Source organism: Zingiber officinale, chromosome 9A, assembly GCF_018446385.1.
Source record: "Zingiber officinale cultivar Zhangliang chromosome 9A, Zo_v1.1, whole genome shotgun sequence".
Taxonomy (NCBI): Eukaryota; Viridiplantae; Streptophyta; class Magnoliopsida; order Zingiberales; family Zingiberaceae; genus Zingiber; species Zingiber officinale.
The window spans coordinates 116,393,420-116,418,035 of NC_056002.1; the positions used below are offsets into that span (position 1 = coordinate 116,393,420).

Below are 24,616 nucleotides of genomic sequence, written 5' to 3' on the forward strand. Positions count from 1 at the left end.
ATGAGATAATAGAGATTATATCTTGTAATATTAACATGTGAATAACATGACCGTCCATTAAAATATATTATTCATAACATAAATTAAATTTTAATATTTTTAAATCAAAATTAATTATCTAAGATCGTTGAAGCAATTATTTAAGATCATCGGCAGCAATTTTGATCGCACAAACTACAATTATTTGATCTCATATTTCAATTGTGGATAAATTTAAGATCAATTTGTGTGTTAAAATTTTGAAGTTTATTCATTTTCCAGATGTGAGTTATCATCCTTAATCAAAGAATACAAAGACGCACTCAAAATTAAATATAAAAAGTAATTTAACAAAAGATTATGTGTAAGTTCATTATTAATAATTATTTTTTCCACCAACAGAACAAATTTCACACGGCTCCCCCTCGCTGCGACGAGTTCATTACGGTGGCGTAGGTCGCCGTTGAGAGTTTCTATTTCGGCTCATTTTGCCCTGCAGCGGCTGACGCGGACGCATGCGCCTACTCCGAGGGTTTTCTGAGGTTTCCTCCGCCGCCCCTCCCGTCGTGGATTGATCCTGCCGTCGCCCTGCTGCACGGGATCATGGTCACTCCACCTCTCGACGTGCGCACCGCCACCAGACCAATTTCTTAATTGTCAATCGATTCACCTTTTTTTATCTTTGCTCCGACCCTTTTCCTTTCCTTTCCCCTTCTCCTGACTGCTCTGCGGTTCTCGATGTTTAGGGTTTAGGTCAGGTGTCTGGCTTGCGAAATGCAAGTCAGCAGTCGTATGATCCGCGTTTGGCCTCCGAGTTTGAGTTCTAGGATTTTAATCTATCTTTCAGAGTGCTGACTTGCGTGGCGATTTTTGCAGCGGGAGGACGCAGAGGTGCTTGTACCGCGGCAGGAGATCGCCGAAGGACCCCAGCCAATGGAAGGTCAGCGATAACTTGAATTGATCGAAGATATTCTCAGAGTTTACTCGACTTCTTATTTTCATTTGTTTTTTTATGGCTAGTTGTTTGATGATTTCAGAATTCCTTTTCGACAAGGGTTTTAGATTTGTTCTGGAGTTTTAAGTTGCTTTATTGCCCGTACAGTTTCTCAGAGCGAGGCCTCAAGTACTGCTGAGAACCATCAGGTGGAGGAACCTGCTTCTTCTAGTTTTACTTGGGCAATCAGTAACTTTTCGAAGTTGAACACCAAGAAACTCTACTCGGACATTTTTATAGTAGGTGGTTACCAGTGGTATGTAGTTTGCTGTTATTTGTTATTTCTCTGATTACTCCTTGGACTAGGTTCATTATATTAACTTTTCTCTTTTCCTTACTTTTACCTGAATATCTACAACAGGAGAGTGCTTATTTTCCCAAGAGGTAATAATGTTGAGTACTTGTCTATGTACCTGGATGTTGCTGATTCAGCGAACCTACCTTATGATTGGAGTAGATATGCACAGTTCGGTCTGTCTGTGGTCAATCAAATTCATAATAAGTACTCAATAAGAAAAGGTATTTTGAGTCATCTGATGGTTTTGCTCATGGACGATTCCAATTTAATTTAAATTGCCCACTAGTTCTTTGTATTGATTTCAGTTTCTGGGTGCTAGCTAATAGTTTGTAAATCGTACCTATGTAGGTAGTTATTTATCAAAAAGCCTATCTATTCTCAGTCATTAATTTTTTAAGATGACACATGAGCATATATCTTGATTACATAAATGTTTTTGATCTATCATCCACCTCACCCTGATGCGAAATAAACTATCTTTTTTCTCCTCCAAGTTAGGTCGCTATACTTGCAAAACTCTTTCATTCAGATTGATGAAGTTTATGTTGATAGTTCAGGAGCATTTTGGTGATAAGAAAGACTGTAATTATTATTTATTTAATGACAAAATTTTCTAAATTCCTTGTGTAAATGTTGGTCGATGAAGGTACGATGAGCATTGCTCAGATTTCTTGATTCGGTATCTTCAGATGTTTCAAGTCTAATGGTTCATATTCATTATTCTTTAATAGCATTACTAAGAACAGTTTCATTCCAATGCTCACTGGTGCTTCATTAAAGGATATTGCTTAAGACAGTAGTCTTAGTAAAAATAGAAACAAGTCAAAAGAAACATTCAATGACAAACATCATGAGATAAAAGAAAACTAAAGTTATTTTTGGTGTTAATGGAAGAACCACCTTTTTTTTTTCTCTTGCAGAGGCAAAAAATTGCCAGGTCATTTATAGATGTAATTGTCATTGTTTTATTATCATTTTTAAACCAAATCATGCAACCCATGGGTAATGGTTCATTGCAAGCAGACTTCAATGATGTACTTACAGTGTGCTTAACTTCATTCCGCTTATGAATTTTAATATTTCTCATTTTTCACCCTATGCCACGAATGTGATTCACTGTTGTGGTTCCATCTAAGTGTTTGACTAGTGGCTTTGAGTGGAAGCTGGGTATCCCAAGTGCACAAGCAATACGTCTTTAGGCAACCATCAATACCCATTGTTGATACACTTGCTTTGTTTGAGATATACATCAGAATGATTGACTATGGTAATAGATGCTTTGGTGGCCTCATTATCCACTCTTTGTTCATGCAATGTATAGTATTTTTGAACTCAGTTTTTGCGCAATCTGTTTGAATTAGTAAAAAGTATCTGATAATGGTCATTACTCTAAGTATGACCTTTTTTTTACCTATAATGGAACGGAAAAGTCCTTCAAGTGATTTAGTTTTTACTCGTATTTTTTTCACCTTTTAGTATTGTTCGTTTTGATATTTTGAGTCTTGTTGATGGGAAAGTAATTAATGTTTCAAAAATTGGACCAGACATGTTTTCTGGGGGCATCAATAGCTTGTGCTTTGCTTGGGTTGGACATGATTCCAGCCTCAGATTCCTTGTGTTGGGCTCAACATGACCTATGGTGCTGCCAACCTAGGTCTGTCAACTGTTTGGGATTTTTTTGTCAATATAAATGTAGGAATCTTATGCAAAAAACAATCACATGGGCAGCGGAAAAAGGATCCCTCCAGTGATCGTTGCGCATACCGTATACTACATTCTTGCTACTCTATCACATAGAATCGTTACCTTTGTTGCGTGCCCAAAGCAATACCGATAGTAACTTATCTTTGGATGCAGATCTTAGCGCGATCGCCTCTACGGTATCCACACAAACACGCTCTTCCGTTCGTCTCACGAACTCATGATTTGGAGAGAAACCACCTTTGTGGTGCTAGCCACTCTAGGAGGTTTGGCCAAGAGAGGATCAAGAGGAAGAAGAAGAATAAAAAATTCCATCTCATGAAAAGAATTCCAAAAGCCTTTTATAGTCATCCAAGGAATACCAAAGATTTGTGTCTCTAGGTCTTCTTTTGATTAATGATGAATTAATCTCTATTAATATTTATTAATCTTAATGGGTTGGATTTAATGTATTAGATTAACCATTAACCCAATAAGCCAATCCATATCCATTAACCTAATAAGCCTAATCATCTTATAATTGACTCTAGGGCTAATACTAACAATCTCCCATAACACTAGTGCCAATCACTACAAGGATGACACCAACACTTTGGAGTAACCCATTATTCTTAAGGCCCATAATAATTTATTCAAACTAAATTAAACCCATCTCCAAATAACATATTCTTTGTATGACCCAATAGGCTCTTGTAACGTTGGTAATATATCTAAAACCACTTTAGATACATAAGCAACGAGTGACATCTAGTAATACATTATTGCTACCCAAGTAACGAGAATGTCAAGATCCGACCTATAACTTGTCTGTGTCTATTATCTTGTATAACTCAGTCCTTCTATCCTTGATATCAAGATTGATCGATGAGGTATAGACAGTGTCATCCTCTTATCAATTTTTGTGTTTTTTGATTCCTAAATAGATACACTCAATCAAATAAGCTTAATATCTCACATTAACTAATTTGAGCATGACTATGCATTCTTATATCCTACTTAATCAAGAGGCCTATAGATATTACTTCCGTTATATAGAAGGGATAGATCCCCTTTACATCATTCCCATATTGACTAATTTGAGCATAGCCATGCATTCTTGTGTCCTACTTAATCAAGGGGCTACATATATCACTTCCGTCATATGGAAGGGATAGATCCCATCTACATCACTCACATCCCTCTGCATAATTTATTTCATACCCAGTGATCGACTTTATTGCCCACCTTGTTACAGGTGACGTTTGCCGATGCCAAAGTACACAACTCCTTATGTAGGGAACCGTAGTGACTTCAGGTCTAAGGACTATTTATACCAATAGTCACATGAGAATGCTTATGACACTCATATAATTATCCATGAAACATCTCATGGCGGGTCTAATATATACTCATGTATCAACTTGATATCTCATATCCATGACTTGCGAGATTAAGTCATGACCTACATGCTATTCTCAACAGATTAATATTGCCCTGTATATTAATGCTTGATTAGAAATAGTTAAAAAGTAGTGTCTATATATATCTACAGTCTCCCACTATCAATTCAATCAATTAATATGTTGCAGACTAGAACCTACTACCCTAGGACATTATTATATTTATTCATCTAACACAGATCTGAAGTAAATATAATAACCATTGCCTTTTATTAATGAAATATGATACAATATGTCCTATAGTTGTCAAAAGCGCAAGGTACAAGAAAGCGCTCAAGGGTCTTGGGGCTTAAAACGCAAGGCGAAGCGCGGACTTTACTAAAAAAGCATAATAAACAAAAGGATTATTATATCTATTAAAAATCTTTCAAAATGTCTTTGAAAATCCAAATAACCATAAACAAATTATTTTTTGATGAAGTTGTAGATTATTGAAAATCAGAAGTCTTTGAAAATATGAAAGAGGAAATATCAAATATCAAAACAATCATCTTCTTCGTCTTCATTGTCTAAATCTACATTATCAGCTCCATCGCTTGATTTGTATCCAACAGTATCTTCGTCGTCAGTTTTATCATCAAGATTAATTTCTTCTTCATTTACAAGACTAGTTTGAGCTGAAGATTGCTTTCTTTTTGCTAATGCAGAGGATGATGCCCCTTTTGAAGAAGACGCATTTCGAGATCGAAAGTCATATGCACTTTTACCAACCCTAGATGCTCATGCTACATCATTCCAATGTAAATCTTCACCTTCATAGACAAAATCATTACCATTGTCTTTATCACTGTCATCCAATTTTCCCAACAACCATAACAACCATTCATTATTATCATCTATCTCTGACAAAGAAATAGGATCAATCTTATCTTGTATGTCATATCTTCTCCTTAAAGTTGTGTTGTACTTGATATATATCAAATCATTCAATTGTTGTTGAAACAACCTATTTCTTTTCTTAGAATGTATCTACAAAAAAAATTAAAACGTAAAAAGTCAAGTTCATAATATAAATTTTAATATGCATTTAAAAAACTCCAACTTACATGTTCAAAAACACTCTAATTACGTTTACAGCCGAAGAAGAGCATGAGGTTTAAAATCTTCATTGCAAATGTTTTTAATTCAGGTGTTAATGCATCATAAGAAGACCACCAATCAGCTTGAAATACAAAAACATATAAATTATAAGATTAACTTTATTACCATCCAATATTGATATTGCACAATATATTATTTATAAATTTACCTGTCGATTTTAAAGTTCTTTGTCGGATAACCATTGACAAACCAAAAAATTCTACTTTCTTGTATTTTTCTAATTGATTTGTGTTCTTATCTTGTAAATCCTCATCTCTCACCAATCTAGATATGCACTTGTACAAACCCTCCATCACTTATGTATCATTTTCTATGTCAGGATTCGAGTAAAAACACTCTGGATTCAAGAAATATCCAATTGCGTGGAAAGGTCGATGGAGTTGAACGTTCCATCTTTTGTCAATGAATTCAAAAATGCTACGATATTTCTCTTCATTATTGTTAAATGACGCAGCGATAGCTTCTTTGGCCCTGTCCATGACTCATAAATATAACCCATAGGAGACCTTTTTTTCACTGTCTACCAACCGTAATATTTTCACCAATGGGCCACCAATTTTTAGTGCAAAAATCATATTTTTCCAAAAAGAAGACATCAATATCACTTCTGCTACACGTTTTCCTGCAACCTCTTTAGAAAATCGACTATTTGCCCACTTTTCAGATGTAAATATCTTTCTCAGATTTATTTGTTGTACATGAAACCGTTTTAAAGTCAAAAAAGCGGTTGTGAAACGTGTCTTTGCGGTTCTTATCATGTCTCTCTGTCCAGTAAACTCTCTCATCATGCTCAATACTTGTGGTCTGTAAATATAACCATTCACCATCAATGCCCGTTCATGTAATTTTCGGAGATGAGGAATTTTGAATATATCCTTATCTTGTCCGCTGTGTGAGGATAGCCTGAAGCATCAACTAATTTGACAAATACACTTCCTTTGGGACTATTCATAAAAAAAATTTATAAGAGTCCTACCCTTTTTATCCGTCCATCTATCTGTCATGATTGTGCACCCAAACTTAGCATGATCTTCTTCATGGGATTTGAGAAGTGAGATCGTATTTGCCAACTCCTTCTTCAAATCTTAACCCTCACTTCATGATATGATGGAGGTTTCATCCCTGATCCAAATTGTCCAATAGCTTCAATACAAGACTCAAATGATCATATTTAACATCATTGAAGGGAATTACAACATCATACATCCATCTTGTAAATTTCTCAACTGCAATATCTCTTAACTTCTTTTTATTTTCATCAAATTGTCTTTTGTTTTTTGCACATCTTTATTTGGTAATTTCATCAACATTTTTAATAAAATAAAGATTAATAGGTTCAGTTTGTTTACACTTTTTACCTTGGACCGTAGAATGGTTGTTTGAATCGGATATTGGTCGTTTCCCTTTCACTTTAGTTTGATGATCATCTTCTTCCAAATCTTCCAAATTATCAACATCATTAGCATGAGGAATTTCATCCATTTGATTCTTCAAATTACTTGTTTTTTTTGCATGAACTCTTTAATTTCTTCTTTAACATGCTCGGGATATTTCGAGCAAGCTTTCACATTTCTATTGCCCCCAACTAAATATAGCTTGTGTTGATAGATTTCGCCATTTGTTATTTTACTACAAAAAATACAACTGACAATATTTGAATTTTTAGGATCCGAACATATTGCATAATTTCAAGCAATATCTTTCCGAGTCGATAAATTATTATATTTGACATGGTTAACTTAAGAATCAAGACTTAAGACCGCTGCAATCAGTAATAAACAATCAATAAGTAAAAAAATACAAAACAGTAAAAAATAAATTATCAAAATATAAATTTGATTTATATAAATTAATTAAATTAATTAAAAATTTTTAATTTTAAATATATATTTTCATATATTTAAATCTGATTTATATGTGTTAATAAAATTTATTAGATTTTTTATTTTAAATATATTATATATGTATATATATAAATCTGATTTATGTGTATTAATAAAATTTATTAGATTTTTTTATTTTAAATATATTTTTATATATTTAAAATTTAAATAATTAAAACTGATTTAGAATTAATAAAAATTATTAGATTTTTTAAAATATTTTTTTATATATTTAAAATTTAAATAATTAAATCTGGTTTAGAATTAATAAAATTTATTAGATTTTTTTAAATATTTTTTTTATATATTTAAAATTTAAATAATTAAATCCGATTTAGAAATAAATATTTTTTATATATTTAAATCTTGATTAATAAAATTTATTAGAATTTTTTAATTTTTAATTTATCTTTGATATCTTTAAATTAATTTATTTAAATTAATAAAATTTATCATTTTTTTATAATTTTATTTTTTTTATATTTTTAAATTTGATTTTCGTGATTTAATAAAATCTATGATAAATAAATTATTTTAAATATATTTAAATTTGATTTTCATGATTTAATAAAATCTATGATAAATAGATTATTTTAAATATATTTAAATTTGATTTTCATGAATTAATAAATTTATTAGATTTTTTATTTTAAATATGTTTTTATATATTTTATTGGGATAATTTAATTAGGCTTTCTGAAAGGTTGTTTAAACTACCTATTTAAATTGGGAGTTGATTAAATTAATTAAATGTAAAGCTAAAATAAAAAAATTACGATTCTTGTGATTCTTGCAGCTCGCGACCGCGACGCCGGTGCCGTCAGAAGTGGTCGTAGGATGCCTCCGACGACGCAAGAATCCCAGGATGCCTCAAACTTAATTAACAGAAATTGAGAACTTACTTTGAAACGAAGAAGCAAACAATCGAAGAAGCAACAGCGGCACACACGAAGAAGTAGCAACGACAGACGTAAAGAATAGCAGTGGCAGACGAAGGTTTAATTAGGGCTTTAAATAAAACAAATAAAAAAGGAATGTTTCTGCGAAGCGAGCGACGCTCGCATCTTAAACCTCTTGCGCTTCCGAGCTCCTGGAAGCGCAAGGGCTGCGCCTCGCTTCGCGCTTAAGTGAGCGAAGCGAGCGCTTTTTGTTGGACCCCGTGGTTGTTTTGGTGTGATCAACCAAGTTAACTTAGGTGCTGTTTTGGTTTGATCCTTGTGTCTAAGTGTGCAGGTGTTTAGGAGCATAGGAAGTCGAGCGGAAGACGCAGCTTACGAGAAGGATGACACGGGAAGGGAGCCGACGGGCTCGGTGCATCCGAGAGACGAAGTGCTGCGGAAGAGTACACTGGTGGACGAGAAGAACGTATGCGACGTTTGAGGGACGAGAAATCGGAGCGGAAGGCTGTTCAAGGAGAAGGCCGGAAATTGGGTTCGGGTGAGCCCTATTTCGGTTGGCCACAATCACCCAGGCGATCGGAGTAGTAGAAGAGCGAAAGAAGCTAATGAAGACTGGAGTTGAGGGCGCCTCCACGGCGCCCGTGCACCTCTGCCACCTTCAGGCGGAAGGCGCCCTCCGTAGCATGGAAGGCGCCTTTGACCAGGAAAAGTTACCGTTGGCAGTGGATAAAGCTTTATCCACTGCGCCTCGCTGGAGGCGCCTTCCAACCCCTTTGGAGGTGCCTTCAAGCTACGGATAGAATTTTCAGGAGCTATAAAAAGACCCCTGGAGCTAGGAAAAAGAACAACAACTTCTGTAATCACTTTCCTAATTATTTCTTAGCTTTCAGTGTGTGTAAAAGACTTCTCTGCCTTTAGAGAAGGAGATTCTTAGTGAACTTTTCAACCGCCTTAGTTTAACAACCAACTAGGTTTTAACCAAGTAATAGTGGTCTTTTACTTATTTCTTTAAGTTGTTAATTCTGTTTTTAATTGCGTTTCTAGTCTAAGTCCAATGATCGGGAAGGAGTTTTATTTTTCTATTTTAGGCAATTCACCCCCGACAAGCTTTTGCCGGCCCCGCTGTGCCAACACTTTTAACAACTATGATATGTCCTAAGTCAATCAATTCTTGATTAACTCTTAGGGCTAATATTAACAATCTTCTTATGTCATTAATGTCAATCATTGAAATATCTAATGTCTAGTGACCTAGTGTGACCATCATGCTTCCTCTGTGCAAAATACATACCTTGACTGCGATATGGAATCGTCCTTGTTAGTTTGAAAGCTTGCATGCTGAAATCCTTTACAGCGAGCTCCTCATCATCTCCAAATACTCTTTCGTTCTTCTTAAGTATTGAAGAATATTTTTGACTGCTATCCAGTGACTTTCACCTGGATCTGATTGGTATTTGCTCGTTATGTTTAACGCATACGAGTCATCAGGGTGAGTACACAGCATGACGTACATGATAGACCCATATGCATAAGAAATCGATCCATGCGGTCTCGCATTGAGTCTTTGAAAGGCTCACACCATGTGACATCGGCAAAAAAATCCTTTCTTAGAATTTTACATGGCAAAATGATTAAGCACTTTGTCAATATATGTGACTTAGACCGAACATCTATTAGATCTATTTCTATAAATCTTGATGTCTAAAAGATAGGCTGCTTCACCTAAGTCTTTTATTGAGAAACAATTCCCAAAGCATGTCTTCATAGATTGTAGTGTAGGGATATCATGTCTTATGAGATGTATATCATCTACATACAAGATGAGAAAGATGATTATGCTCTCACTAACCCTTTTGTAGACACAAGGTTTATCTCCATTCTTTATTAAACTAAACGATTTGATCGCATCATCGAATCAAAGATTCCATCTTCTAAAAGCTTGCTTTAAATCATAAATAGACCTTTGCAACTTACATACCTTTCCAGCATCCTTTGGATCTACAAAACCTTCAGAAATACAGTTTTGACATCCATCTACCGGATCTCATAATCATGGTAAGTTGCTATAGCAAGCATGATCCGAATAGACTTAAGTATCGCGGTGAAAAGGTTTCATCATAGTCTATACTATGAATCTGTTTGAATCTTTTAGCTACCAATTGCCCCTTATAGGTATGCATATGACCATCCATGTCAGTCTTCCTCTTAAAGATCCACTTACACCCAATGGATTTTTTCCCTTCAGGTGGATCAACCAAAGTCCAAACTTGGTTAGTGTACATGTATTCCATTTTGGACCTCATAGCCTTTAGCTATTTCTTAGAATCTGGGTTTATTACAGTTTCTTGATAGGATGTAGGCTCGTTGAAGTCAACAAGTATTACATCATCGTGGTCAAACAAAAAAAAATAATATCTCTCAGGTTGACGACGTATCTTATCAGATCTGCGTAGAGCTTGTGCTACTTGAATAGGTTGTTGCTCTACAACTTCTTACGGGGTAACAGATTCATGATCCACAACACTTTGTGGTACCTGTTCAATTTCCATTAAGGTCTGAGTGATAGTTTGCGTATCTCGAAGTTCGTCAAGATCGACTTTACTCCCACTAGCTCTTCTAAAAATAAATTCTCTTTTTAGAAAACACCATTTTTGGTACCAAACACTTTGCCTTGTGTGAGATTATAAAGTAATATCCCTTCATTTCTTTGGGATATCCTACAAAATGACACTTACTAGATTTGGGTCCTAGTTTTTCTAAAGCTTGGCGTCAAACATAAGCCTCACTGTAGGATCGAAAAGAATTTAGATATCTCCACAATAGCATGATATTGTCCACTTTGGGCCTAGACCGTCATGGCTTTGCTCTTGGGCTCTCCCCAAAAGGCCTCATGCTAATGGAGATATCTTTTCTCTTATAAACCCATGATCTTTCCCATGTATTTTCAATATGGGACTATGTTTGCAATCTTGCAACCCCAACACTCACAACCCTAAATCTTCATAAAAGACATCTTAGGACTCTCCCAGTCCATATCGTATATGGTGTCTTTATGACTATTTTAGACGAAACACGATTAAGTGTGAAAGTAGTCGTCTCTAGAGCATATCCCCAGAAAGTAAGAAGATGTGTATGACTCATCATTGATCGTACCATATCTAATAAAGTACGATTTCTCCTTTTTGATACACTATCGCACTGTGATGTTGGAGTGAGTTAAGATATGATCCCAAACTCAACGAGATGGTCGCGAAACTTTTGGCTAAGGTATTCCCCACATCGATCTGATCGAAGCATCTTAATATGCTTACCAAATTAGTTTTGTACTTCATTCTTGAATTCTTTGAACTTTTCAAAAGATTCAGACTTGTGTTTCAAGAGATATACATAGTTATATCTACTGAAATCATCAGTGAAAGTAATGAAGTATTGATAGCCTTCTTTAGCTGCTATATTGAAAAGGGACACAAATATTAGTATGTATGAGTCCTAACAAATCATTAGCATTTTCACTTTGTCCACTAAAAGGAGTCTTTGTCATCTTCTTTAATAGGCAAGATTCGCATATATCAAGTGATTCAAAATCAAATGAGTCCAAAAGTCCATCCTTATGGAACTGTGACAATGCCAGAGATATATTTAGTTTAAATCATTAGATTTGAATCATTTTGTATTTATGTTATAGATTGAGTTTTTAAAGTCTAGAACATAGAGTCTATTCAGAAGATGTGCACTACAACAGAACATTTTATTTAAATAAACAAAACAACATTTGTCCTTTATTATAAATGAAAATCCTTTCTTATCTAAACAAAAGATAAAGATAATGTTTTTAGTTAAGGTAGACACATAAAAGCACTTTTCAAGTTCTAAAACAAGCTGGGCAAATATAAGGAATATGTTACTATAGCTATAGTGTAACTCTTACGCCATTGCCTACTCATAGGTCCACTTTATCCTTTGTTAAAGATCTGGTCTTTCTTAGGCCCAGAAATAGATAGATTGTCTTCTATAACATATATACCTGAGATAGAAGTCTTATTTCTCTTTCTTTTAACTTCCTCGAGGTACAATTTGTAGTTCCTCTTCTAGTGTCCGGTCTCACCACAGTAGAAGCAGGTTCCTTCCTTAGCCACCCCACCTTTTAGGTTTCAATGCACGAGACTTAGTCTTGCCTTTGGCTTGGGTCTTACCCTTACCTTTGGGCTGTCATTTTCCTTTTCCCTTTTGCACCATCAAAATGGTACTAGACTTTGCCTTCTTAAGGTTAAGTTTAGCAGTTCTCAATATACTTAACATTTCAGGCAATCACTTGCCAATATCATTCATGTTATAGTGTATAACAAATTGATTGTAGCCTTATTGCAACAATTGCAGAATGGAAATCCCAATCTTTCAAGGTTCTCAACATACCCAATTATTTTTACATGAGTTTCTATGGGACTTCCTTCTTGCATCTTGCATTAAAACAAGTCTTTGGATATCTCAAACCTCTCGTGCCTTGCCGACTATGCCCTCATATTGCTTCTGAAGCTCAGAGTTCATAGTAGTAAGCATAAGGCATGACATATCTAATGCATCATCTTGATGCTTTTTATAAGCATCCTTATTAGCACGAATAGCAGTGGCGGCGAGTGGTTCAGGAATATCTTACTCTAGGACGTACCATTTTCTTTCTTGTTTGAGAACAATTCTTAAGTTTCTGTACCAGTCCAGAAAATTAGCTTCATTGACCTTATCCTTATCAAAGACAGATCGCAGCGACATGGTGATCTACAATAAGAAATGCAGAAATAAGTACAATATTTCAATCATTTAATTAGACCTTTAAGTAAATGATTTTCCTATTGAATTATAAAATTTTGTAGGAGCAAGTCACTACTAGCTCCAAACCCAAAAGAAAAAAGAGACAATCCATATTATATCTCATTTTGAGTTAACTTTGGCTAATCGCCCAAAACTCGTATAATTTAGGTAGCCAACATTTACCGATTACATCATATGCAACTCTAGTTAGGTGAACATGACTATTTGTTCGTTTTCCCATCGTATGAAATCCATATTATAACTCATCTTGAGTTTGCTTTGGCTAATCGCCCAAGACTAGTATAATTTAAATTACATCGTATGGGATATGCCTCTAAGTTCTCAATCCAATTAAGATAACTTAGTTAAAGTCACATTCAAAGTTCAATAGTTGAGCATCACAATTGTCCTGTCGCATTCTACTAAGATAAATTTAGTCACTTTGCTTTGGCAAACAATTGTCTATCGCACTTTACCAAGATAAATCGAGTCACTTTATTTTGACAAACCTAACTACAATTGATCAAACTAGTAATAAGTACCGAATTTTGGTAGACATATGAAAATGACCTAATTATGATAAAACTAAAACATGCATCACATACAAGCATGACATGCATCACGTATTTGCATAATAAAAACGTGACATTGTTATGACCCGTATATTACGATCTTCTTAACCCAATGAGAAGATCAATAGGTCAACCTAGGAAATTGCATCTTCTTTAAGTGCTTCCTTGGTTGACGTGTGCTGTTGGTCTTCTCCTTTTCCCATCACCGTCCATTAGACTGACAATCTTCTTAATTGTACATTACAAAATAAGAAACCTTGAGTTACATTCGAGGGTAGTTTAATTTTACAACTGGAAATATAAAATGGTGAAAGGCACGATACACAGGCCGTATTATGAATTACAATATTCACATACAATCATTCAATCACATTGGGGTAAGAGGCCACAACTATACACCATGGCATGCGTCATTTGTAATAGATCTATGACATAAATTTTATTATGATATTGAATACGATTTATGAGCCGCAATCCTATGGCGGTCCCGCTAGCCGGTTAGCGGGTGAGGGTTAAGAGGACAGCGCCCCTTATGAGGGATTCAGGGGGTAGCACCCCTGAAACAAAATTATTTTATCAATTCATTGAATGAGTTGTCGCCCTTAGTTCATCAAGATGAACTCGATACCCTTGTAGCCGCTCTTCGGAGTCTCAAACCTTGTTGTTCTGAACGTGAATTGCTTTCAACGTTTAGAGCCATCACCAAGTTGCCGTGACGAATTGTTGTCCACGGATCAACAACCGTTTGCTATCCACAATTGGAGCAAACGTCTAGCAACAAGCTAGGTTGTTGTTCATGTTTTTGCGAGATTCATTCCTGACAAAAACATCCGTACAATTGTGCAATCATAGTAAACACAGTATATCACATATAAAATAGATCTATAACGATGTATACGTATACGCAAGTGGCTTTGATATCACTGTAGGGATCTTATGCGAAAACAATCACATGTGTAGCGAAAAAAGGATTTGTTCATAGATCCTTGCGCATATCGTATACTACGATGTTGCCACTCTATCACATAGAATCGTTACTTTTGTTGCGTGCCCAAAGTAATATCGACAACAACTTGTCTTTAGATGCAGATCTCGGCTCGCACCTTTACGGTATCCACATGAACACGCTCTTCCGTTCGTCTCACGAACTCACGATTTGGAGAGAAACCACCTTCATGGTGCTAGTCACTCTAGGAGATTTGGCCCAGAGATGATCCAGAGGAAGAAGAAGAATAAATTCCTTCTCATGAAAAGAATTCCAAATACCTTTTATACTCATCCAAGGAATACCAAATGTTTGTGTCACTTAGTCTTTCTTTGATTAATGATGAATTAATCTCTATTAATATTCATTAATTTTAATGGGTTGGATTTAGTATATTAGATTAACCATTAACCTAATACGTCAATCCATATCCATTAACCCAATAAGCTTACTCATCTTATAATTGACTCTTTGAGCTAATACTAACAATAAAATCATAAAAAATATATATTTAAAAAATCATAGAATATATAAATATTTTATTATTTAAAAAGAATTACATCATTTATAGGTTAGTCATTTGTAAAAATAAATATCAATATAAATTATATGATATGAAAACAAATACATTTTGAGTCTCTGCCACACATACAAAAATTGTTAAGTCTTATGTTGTCTTTGTTGTCTGATCGCTATAATTTAATGTGAAACAGTAGGGTATATAGTTGGCAACCAATGCGTAAGCTTTAATTTCCTGAAAAAGTATATTGTTGGTTATCTCTTACCAATAATCAGTAGAAGAACATGTCTCTAATCAAAGATATAGGTATACTATGCATGTTGTGATGGCTTAGGCGGGACCTTGTCAGTTCAACTACAAGTGGTGGAATAATATATCCTTGATCAAGCACTTTGGTCTATCATCCATGACATGATTGAGATATGAGGATCACGACTCAATATAACAATATTGATGGTGCAACCATAGACAATCAACCACTATGATCCTATTTTGTTGTTAAATAATAGGTGATATACCCAGACTCTTGTAGACTCTTGATGCTGATTCAAAATATCAATTTGAGACTTGACTCTAAACTATTCCAATTTTCACGAAATCAGCTAGTTCTCCCCGTTTTATATAAGTCAACCTGTTTATTCAGGTCAGTTGCACATCTTATCTTAATATACTAGTACCGGATTAAGTGTCATTTTTTTTCTACCCTATTGGTTGGTCTACCCTATTGTTTAGTTGGCTCTGTTTTCATAACTATGTGAGGATAATTATTCGAGGAGGCAGAGGTGCTTGGGGGCTCGAGGGGCACATGAAGGGGGCAGAGAGGGCCAAAGCTTATTAGGGTTTGATGGAGGACTGCTGGAGGAGCAAGGGGATTCATTGACAAGGCAGAAGCAGTTGAAGGAGGCTCATTTAGGTTTCTGAAGGAGGCTGTCAAAGGGGTGGAGGTGGTTGCCAAAGGAAGCTTGCAGAGGAGGTGGAGGGAGTTTGCGTAGAGAGAGGACCATTTGGGAAAGTGGCTTAGTGTGCCCCCAAACCCCATGTATTCCCGTGTTATGAGAAATCAAACTGGAAATTGAACTGGTTGAGTTCTGAGTCATGGTTCTAGTGGGTGAAGTTGTAGGCCAAAATTGGTTTAACTGCACGTTGATCTGAACATTGACTTGACCGAGTCTATTTTCCTTACCAAGCTAAATCCGTGAGTAAAACTTTGAACAAATCACATTTCTGACACCTTGATTTATACTCTTATGAGATACTCTACCTGAGTTGAGGTAACATAGGTCTCTATCTATGCTTTGTATGTGTGTTTGTCATTGCTACAAAATCTGATTGAAGTTGCAACCTCTGTTTAATGAGTTAACAACAGTAATGATATGTGCACTTGATTTCTAGATGATTTATGCTAAATCATGCTTATATTAAATTTCTAGTAGCGTATAACAATGCTTGATGGTGATAGTTTGAGAAATCTTGTGCATGACACTTAATGTTTGGTTCCAGTTTGCAATTTATTAGAATAGATAAGTAGGTTTCTTCGTTTTATTCAGAGATAAATCTTTTATTCTACTGTGGGTTGAAGTAACAGCTTAGGAAGTTTGTTTGGTTGCAGATACCCACCACCAATTTAATGAACGAGAAAGTGATTGGGGGTTTACTTCATTTATGCCTTTGACTGAAGTTAATGATCCAAGTAGAGGATTTTTACTGAATGATACTCTTGTAGTTGAAGCTGAGGTCATTGTAAAAAGGATCATTGATTACTGGTCTTATGATTCTAAAAAGGAGACAGGTTATGTCGGTCTTAAGAATCAGGGAGCTACCTGTTACATGAACTCTCTTTTGCAGACTTTGTATCATATTCCTTATTTCAGGAAGGTGCGAGATCATATTTTTCATCTGTCTCATTATTCACATGATCAATTACATTCAACACTTCTGTCTTGTGATTTTCAGGCTGTATATCACATGCCTACAACTGACAATGATATGCCATCAGCAAGTATTCCGTTGGCCCTGCAGAGCTTGTTTTATAAGCTGCAATACAATGATAGCAGTGTTACTACTAAAGAGTTGACAGATTCATTTGGGTGGGATTCATATGATTCTTTTATGCAGCATGATGTTCAAGAACTCAATAGGGTTTTGTGTGAGAAGTTGGAAGACAAAATGAAGGTATGATTTTGGGCTAACACGATCTCTTGATGCTTATATACATATATATTAGACTAATTCGTTTTGATGCAATCATAGAGGACTGTTGTTGAGGGAACAATACAACAATTGTTTGAAGGTCATCACACAAATTACATAGAATGCATCAATGTTGATTACAAGTCCAACAGAAAAGAGTCATTTTATGGTAAAAATATGTAATGTAAATTCATCTTTTATGCTTTAAGCTGCACAATGTGCTACATACTGCAACCTGGTTGATGGGAAAGTACTCTGTAGATCTTCAGCTTGATGTCAAAGGTTGCCAAGATGTTTATGCTTCCTTTGATAAGTTTGTTGAAGTTGAACATCTTGAAGGGGATAACAAATACCATGCAGAACAGTATGGCTTACAGGTTGGTTGCTGGTTATGCTTGTACAAATTATTGCTAAATCAACTTTGCTATTTTACCTGACATTTCGGTTCATATTTATGGATGATTTTGCTAGCTTTGGTATGCGAATTCCAGCTTACTACTTGGTTTTTCACGAATTTAATGTTTAAAGGATTGTTCCATGCTAGAATTTCTTTCTTCCACCAGAATAGTATGGTTTAGTAAGTACCATATCATGTTGACACTTTACATGTTTTAATGTGTACTGAGATCAACTCAAATATCTTTTGATCACACGGAACCTTTCTTATCTCCAAATATAAGCTAATAGCTTCTTTTTCTCCAAATATAAGCCTATTGCTATATCAATCAGATTGTTAATGAAAATAATGTTTTGGAGCAATAAGTTTCAAAAAGACAACAAGCGTACCTTGCTAACAGGGAACTGACTTTTGTGCATTGGATGAGAGCATTGGGTAATTTTCCAAGATCTAATTTAAATAATGCTTAGCTGATCCCACCTAGTGGTATAAGACTTGATTGTTGTTGTTGTTGTAAATTAAATAATGCTCCTAAGACATTTGATATTAGTAATCATTTCTCCACATTTCTCCACATATCTCGGAATTAACCACTTCGAGTCGGACTTGACTTGTACTATTAGAATTGCTACATCCATTCTATGTTTCTCTTACTCCAATGACAGAATATATGAAATTTAAGTTTAGGACAGAATATATGGAATTTAAGTTTAGCAATATTAGAAATAATAAGACAATTGTTAAGATAGGAGAGGACGAGTTGCCCGGAACCGAGAGATTTAAATATTTAGGATCATTTTTGCAAAACGATGGAGGGATTGAGAGAGATGTCTTATATAGAATACAAGCAGGATGGATGAAATGCAGAGGAGTGTCGAGTGTTTTATGTGACCATAAAGTACCTCTTAAACTTAAAGGTAAGTTCTATAAAACCGCAGTTAGACCTGTTATGTTATATGGAGCTGAATATTTGCTATGACTCGAGCACATGAGCAGAAGATGAGAGTTGCAGAGATGAGGATGTTAAAGTGGATGTGTGGACATACGAGGATGGACAAAATAAGAAATGAGAGTATTAGAGAGAAAATCGGAGTCGTATCTATTGAGGAAAAATTCCGAGAGACACGTTTAAGATGGTACAGACATGTACTTAGACGACCAATAAATGCTCTAGTTAGGCGATGTGAAATTATGATAAACATGCATATCAAACGAGGAAGAGGAAGACCAAAAAAGACTTGGTTAGCAACAATAAAACAAGATAAAATTTATTTAAATATAGATGATGATATAATAGGATATATAGCTCAATGACGTAAAAGGATTCATACAGCCGACCCCACCTAGTGGGAAAAGGCTTGGTTGTTGTTGTTGTTGCTAATAATTCTATCGGCACTTCCCCTTTCGCTACCCACTCTTTGTATAGTGGTCCGTCTACGCTTGTGATTGGCCAATGGAACCGAAGGATGCCATGAGCAGAGAATGTTCCTATCTCAGCTGATTTCAGACGAGACAACTAATGTCTTGGTTGGCACCACAGAAAATGTCAGATCAAGCAACATAATGACATTTGTCCATTTATCCATGTTGACATAGTATTGGTAATCCTATGTCGGTATCAGTAGGTGGTCGAAACATTATGATCAATTCCAATCCACATTTGAAACCACACGTGACATTACTTTATTTGTTGTGCTGCCTATTTGCAGTAAGATCTGTGGTTGGATTGATCAACATGTACTTTCTCGATTTATTTCTTCATGCATATATTCATTCATATCTTTTAAAACTTGAATGGGCTTCTTGTATGCTGTGCAAGGATGTTATTATACTTTGCTTGCATTAATGCAGAGCTTTCATTTTCTCCAATTTAATAATGGTTTGTATTTCTTTCAGGATGCTAAGAAAGGTGTCCTCTTTGCTGATTTCCCCCCTGTTTTGCAACTTCAGCTTAAACGGTTCGAATATGATTTTATGCGAGATGCAATGATCAAGGTTGGTATGGTTGAAAAATACTGTTGGTGACATTGATTTGCAATCTCTTTTGATCTCATATTTCAACTTTTTATCTGGAGATAGATAAAATTTGGATCTGTAATAATAATATTTTAGTGGATTGTAACTCTGAGGCTTTTGATATACTTACTCTAAGTTCAACGTTACAGATATTTGTCTATAGCATGTACAGCATCACCAAGGATGTTCCAGTAAACCATCCTTTCTATTGTGGTTGTACCAAATAAAGTGTAAAATACATAAAGCAATTAAATAAATAAATGGGTCCTTGGAAAATGAAGCTATGTTAAATTCTTATTTGTCATACAGATTACAGTGATGCTTTGCATCAGTAATAAAGAAGGATAATGGCTGTGTTCAGTTTTAATTTTATTATGGATAATTATTTTTTAATATCGATGTGGTCCACTATAGATTAAATTTAGTTATTTCTAATGAATTTAATTTTATTAGGCTGGACCATATAACTAATTTTGCACACCAGGGTTGGCTATATATATATATATATATATATATATATATATATATATATCACATCAGTAATGATCAAGCAAGTTTAATCACCTAATTTCCCCTGATGATTCTCTCATTTTTTTTATACCTTTTGTATTTCTTCTTGTCAAATAATGCCGTGTCTGTTTAGCACCTCTTGTTTTTCTTCCACACAAACTGAAACTGTCTCTGTACTCTGCTTCTTTGCTGTTGCATCATTCATATTTGTTCTTGAACCGTTTTACATTAGCCACTCACCGCTGCTCCCATTACACTATAGCAGGTCCCTTTGATGCATTTACGTGGTTAAACTTTCTTGCTCTCCCAATACTCTTAAGTGGATCCCCTTTTGTATCATAGAGCTCAAACAAGGTCAATTATGGACTAGACGACAATCAGATCCATCCAAGTCCAGTTTGCTTCTCTCTTGTTCAAGTTCTTCACCCATACCACTTCATCTCACCTCCATTCAACATCTTCATTGTCCAACTCAAACTCTCTACAAGTCTTTCTTGACTCCTCTAGATCATCACGGCTTGCACCACTGCATGTGGAGATCCCCATCACCACTTCTGAGTAATTTGGTATCTTTTCCACATTGTAATTGAGCACGAACACACTTTTGAGAGGAGGTATGTTACATGTTAATTTACCATGTCAATGAGACTGTGTCAGCAGTAACAGACGAAGTTGTTATATTGTATGCTTATGTTAATAATAATCAAGCAAGTTTTAATCTCAAATAACTTCTTCTATCCTCATTTATAAGAATGGTAATCTTTTCTTCTCTATAAGAGTACTGGCTATCCTCGCTAGTGGTACCTCATCCTTGCTCTGGATTCATAATAATTTTATGAGCATACGTTTTGAATTGCTGATTTTCTTTGGAAACCTGATATTGAGGTGCTAAATGAAGCAAGTTTAATTGTCTTTTACAGTTGATAATTTCTTTCATCATGATTTGATTTTCAATGGACTTGGGGACTGGATTTAAATTTATTTTAAGTTCTATATTTTGATTTTGTGTGTTTTTTCTTACATAAATTAATTTGTGAAATCTAATTGCTTAATGGAAAATTAAGTTTGTTAAAGTTTTTTTACATTTTAGATACAAGAGAAATTTGACTATTGCTATCAGATAATATTGCCTAGAGCTGATTTAATTTATAAAAGTCATGTAGCCAAGCCAAATAGTTAGGACATGCATTGCTCAATATGACGACAACAACCAAGCCTTATCTCATTTGGTGGGCTCGGCTATATGAATTCTTCTACGTCATTGTGCTCTATCCCTTATTATATCATCTATATTTAAATAAATTTTATCTTATTTTATTGTTGCTAATCAAGTCTTTTTTTTTAGTCTTCCTCGTTTGATGTGTGTATTTGTTATAGTTTCACATCGGGGCATTTATTGGCCGTCTACATGCTCGTACCATCTTAAACATGCCTCTTGAAGTTTTTCCTTAATAGATGTGACTCTGACTTTCTCTTTATTGTTCTCATTTCTTATTCTGTCCATCCTCGTATATCCACACATCCACCTTAATATTCTCATCTCTGCAACTTTCATCTTTTGCTCATGTGCCCGAGTCATAGTCCAAAATTCAAAGTCATATAACATAGCACGTCTAACTGTCGTTTTGTAGAACTTCCCTTTAAGTTTTAGAGGTACTTTATGATCACATAAAACACTTGATGCTAAACCTCCATTTCAACCATCTTGTTTGTATTCTATATATGACATCTTTCTCATTCATCTATCGTTTGGCAAAAATCATCCTAAATACTTAAAACTTTCAGTTTGACAGTTCAAATAATTCGTCATCTCCTATCCTAACAATTATCTCATTATATCTAATATTACTAAACTTAAATTCCACATATTCTACTCTACTAAGTTTAAAACTTTTCATTTCTAGTGTTTCCCGTCAAGATTCTAGTTTAGTATTTACTAGGGTTGTAAACGAGCCAAGCTGAGCCGAGCTTTGAGGTGTTCAAGCTTGTTTGATAAGGTAACCGAGCTGAGCCGAGCTTAAAATGAACTAAGCTTTTGAAATGATTGTTCAAGCTTGGCTTGATTTATTTTTTATGAGCTTGAGCTTGTTTGAAACTTGACTTGAACTTGGTTCGTTTAGATGTTATCAAACTCTCAATTCAAGCTTAACTTGAGCTTGATCATTTAGATGTTGTTATTAAGCTCTCAATTTAAGCTTGTTTGATTGTTTGAAATTTTTAGTTATTTGATTGGTTATTAAGCTTGATAATTCAAACATATTTGTTTATTTTATTTTATTTTATTGTTTATTTAGCATATTGTTAAGAGTTTTATTAATGAATATCAGTCGTGAGTATTGTTCATGAACGTTGTTCACGAACGTTAACGAGCTGAACACATATATGTTCAAGCTTGTTTATTTAATTTAATGAGTTGTTCAAGTTTATTTGTTTAATTAATCTTGTGTATATTGAACGAACATAAATAAGATTTTACTAAAACGAATATCAAACTTGTTCACGAATGCTTGGTTCATTTACAGCGCTAGTATTTACTCTTTCACGTGTCTTGTCTATTAAAACAATATCTGCAAACAGCATGCACCATGGAACTGTATCTTGAATGTGTTGAGTGAGTTCGCCCATGATTAGTGTAAAAAGATATGAACTTAAAGTTAGAACTGATCTTGATGTAACTCTATTCTTATTGGAAATGCTTCAGTTAATTTGTCTAATGTCTTCACTCTGGTCGTTACATCTTCATATATATCCTTAATTAGTTCAATATATGTTATGCTAACACCTCTCTATTTTTAGAATTCTCCATATAATTTCTCTTAGATTCTATCATCCGTTTTTTCTAAGTCAATGAATATCATGCGTAGATCTTGCTTTTGCTCGCAATACTTTTCAATTAGTTGTCAGAAGATGTATAACTTCTATTATTGATGCATGAATTCAAGTTGATTTTCGGTCATTGCTCAATAATCTATACAATTTGTCACGGGAGCAACCAGGTAGAAATTATTGTTTTTTTTTTAATTTAATTGGCAAATATAAGTGGAAAAACTGTGCCTCAATGGCTGTAAATTTTTGTTAGTTTTCCTGAGCTCTAAGTTATTCCTCCATGATTCACTATAACAGTTTTTTCCTTTGTTTTAGCATATCTTTCATCTATTCTGTGGTTGAAGTGACAATTTTCACCAAATGAAAGATTACTTGTGTTTGATGTGTTTCTATTCTTCTCTATCCTAATTCTTGATGACGATGGTTTTTGTTCTCTTTGTTGATTGAATAGCATTATGTCTTTAAATTGATCCGATTTACAAAATTTATGCAGATTAATGACCGTTATGAATTCCCACTTCAATTAGATTTGGATCGAGATAATGGCAAATATCTTTCCCCAGATGCAGATAGAAGGATTCGCAATCTATACACACTTCATAGGTATTGCTCATCATAGATTTTTTCCCTTTATTCCTTTGTCAGGAAAAAACTAGATTAGTGTTTCTCTTTCCTTCACAAGTACTGTCTAAATAATAGACATGATATTTATATTCCAATCTTTACATATTATCACTGAAATTAATATTTGATGAATTCTAATCTCATTGCTCGTTTTTCTTGTAATATACTACAAGGATATGGGTGCTTTGTCATTCAGCAAGATCTAATTTCCTTGAGGAAAAATAATAGTATTAGGTAATGCTGATATTTTACTTTCATGTTAATATATATTTTTGGTGCTCAAGTATTTCTTTTATTTGAAAAAGGGGTACATTGATGTTGTTCACATGGGATTGAGACCTTGTCTTGGTTCAGTTATAGATAGATATATATATATATATATATATATATATAAAGTCATCTTATCAAACGGTTCTCTTTTATTAATGGCATCTAAAAATAGTGTCTGGTGTGTGCGCAGTGTTTCTACTCGTGTTTATGTGCCACCTGACTGGCAGGCATCTGGTGTGTGCGCAGTGTTTCTACTCGTGTTTATGTGCCACCTAACTGGCAGGCATGATGGTGCTTTCATTCAATATAGAAAACATTCCATGTGGTAGACTTCTAATTGGTCAAAGTCAAAATTGTGTGTGCAAGCCAAAGTTAGACTGTGCCCAAATTTCGATCTTTGACTAAAACAATACAATTTTGGGTATTGCATCGTATTGTCTTGATACAATTTCGGTGCTTTATATAGTCTATCCAATTTTAAAATTAGCTTAACCAATTATACAAGTAATAACTTATACACTAACCAATTTAATTTAATTTAATACATTGTATTCATACATCTGATTTAATATATAAGTTAATACAAATTAATATTCGAATTTAATT

General features: G+C 34.5%; 1 protein-coding gene across 2 annotated transcripts; it reads left to right on the top strand.

Annotated features, from left to right (window-relative positions):
• The first annotated feature begins 378 nt into the window (after positions 1–378).
• On the top strand, positions 379–23,985 carry LOC122021447 (ubiquitin C-terminal hydrolase 12-like). 2 transcript variants are annotated; one of them, XM_042579564.1, is made up of 11 exons: positions 379–603; positions 856–919; positions 1,082–1,229; positions 1,335–1,492; positions 16,787–17,052; positions 17,131–17,349; positions 17,428–17,536; positions 17,629–17,744; positions 19,661–19,759; positions 23,610–23,719; positions 23,914–23,985. In XM_042579564.1, exons 1-11 carry the CDS (start codon positions 583–585, stop codon positions 23,963–23,965), a joined length of 1,362 nt encoding a protein of 453 aa, XP_042435498.1. In that variant the 5' UTR covers positions 379–582; the 3' UTR covers positions 23,966–23,985. The 2 variants fall into 2 exon arrangements, with proteins under 2 accessions (XP_042435498.1, XP_042435499.1); XM_042579565.1 differs by lacking the exon at positions 17,428–17,536 and having other exon boundaries at positions 17,577–17,744.
• The last annotated feature ends 631 nt before the right edge of the window (positions 23,986–24,616 follow it).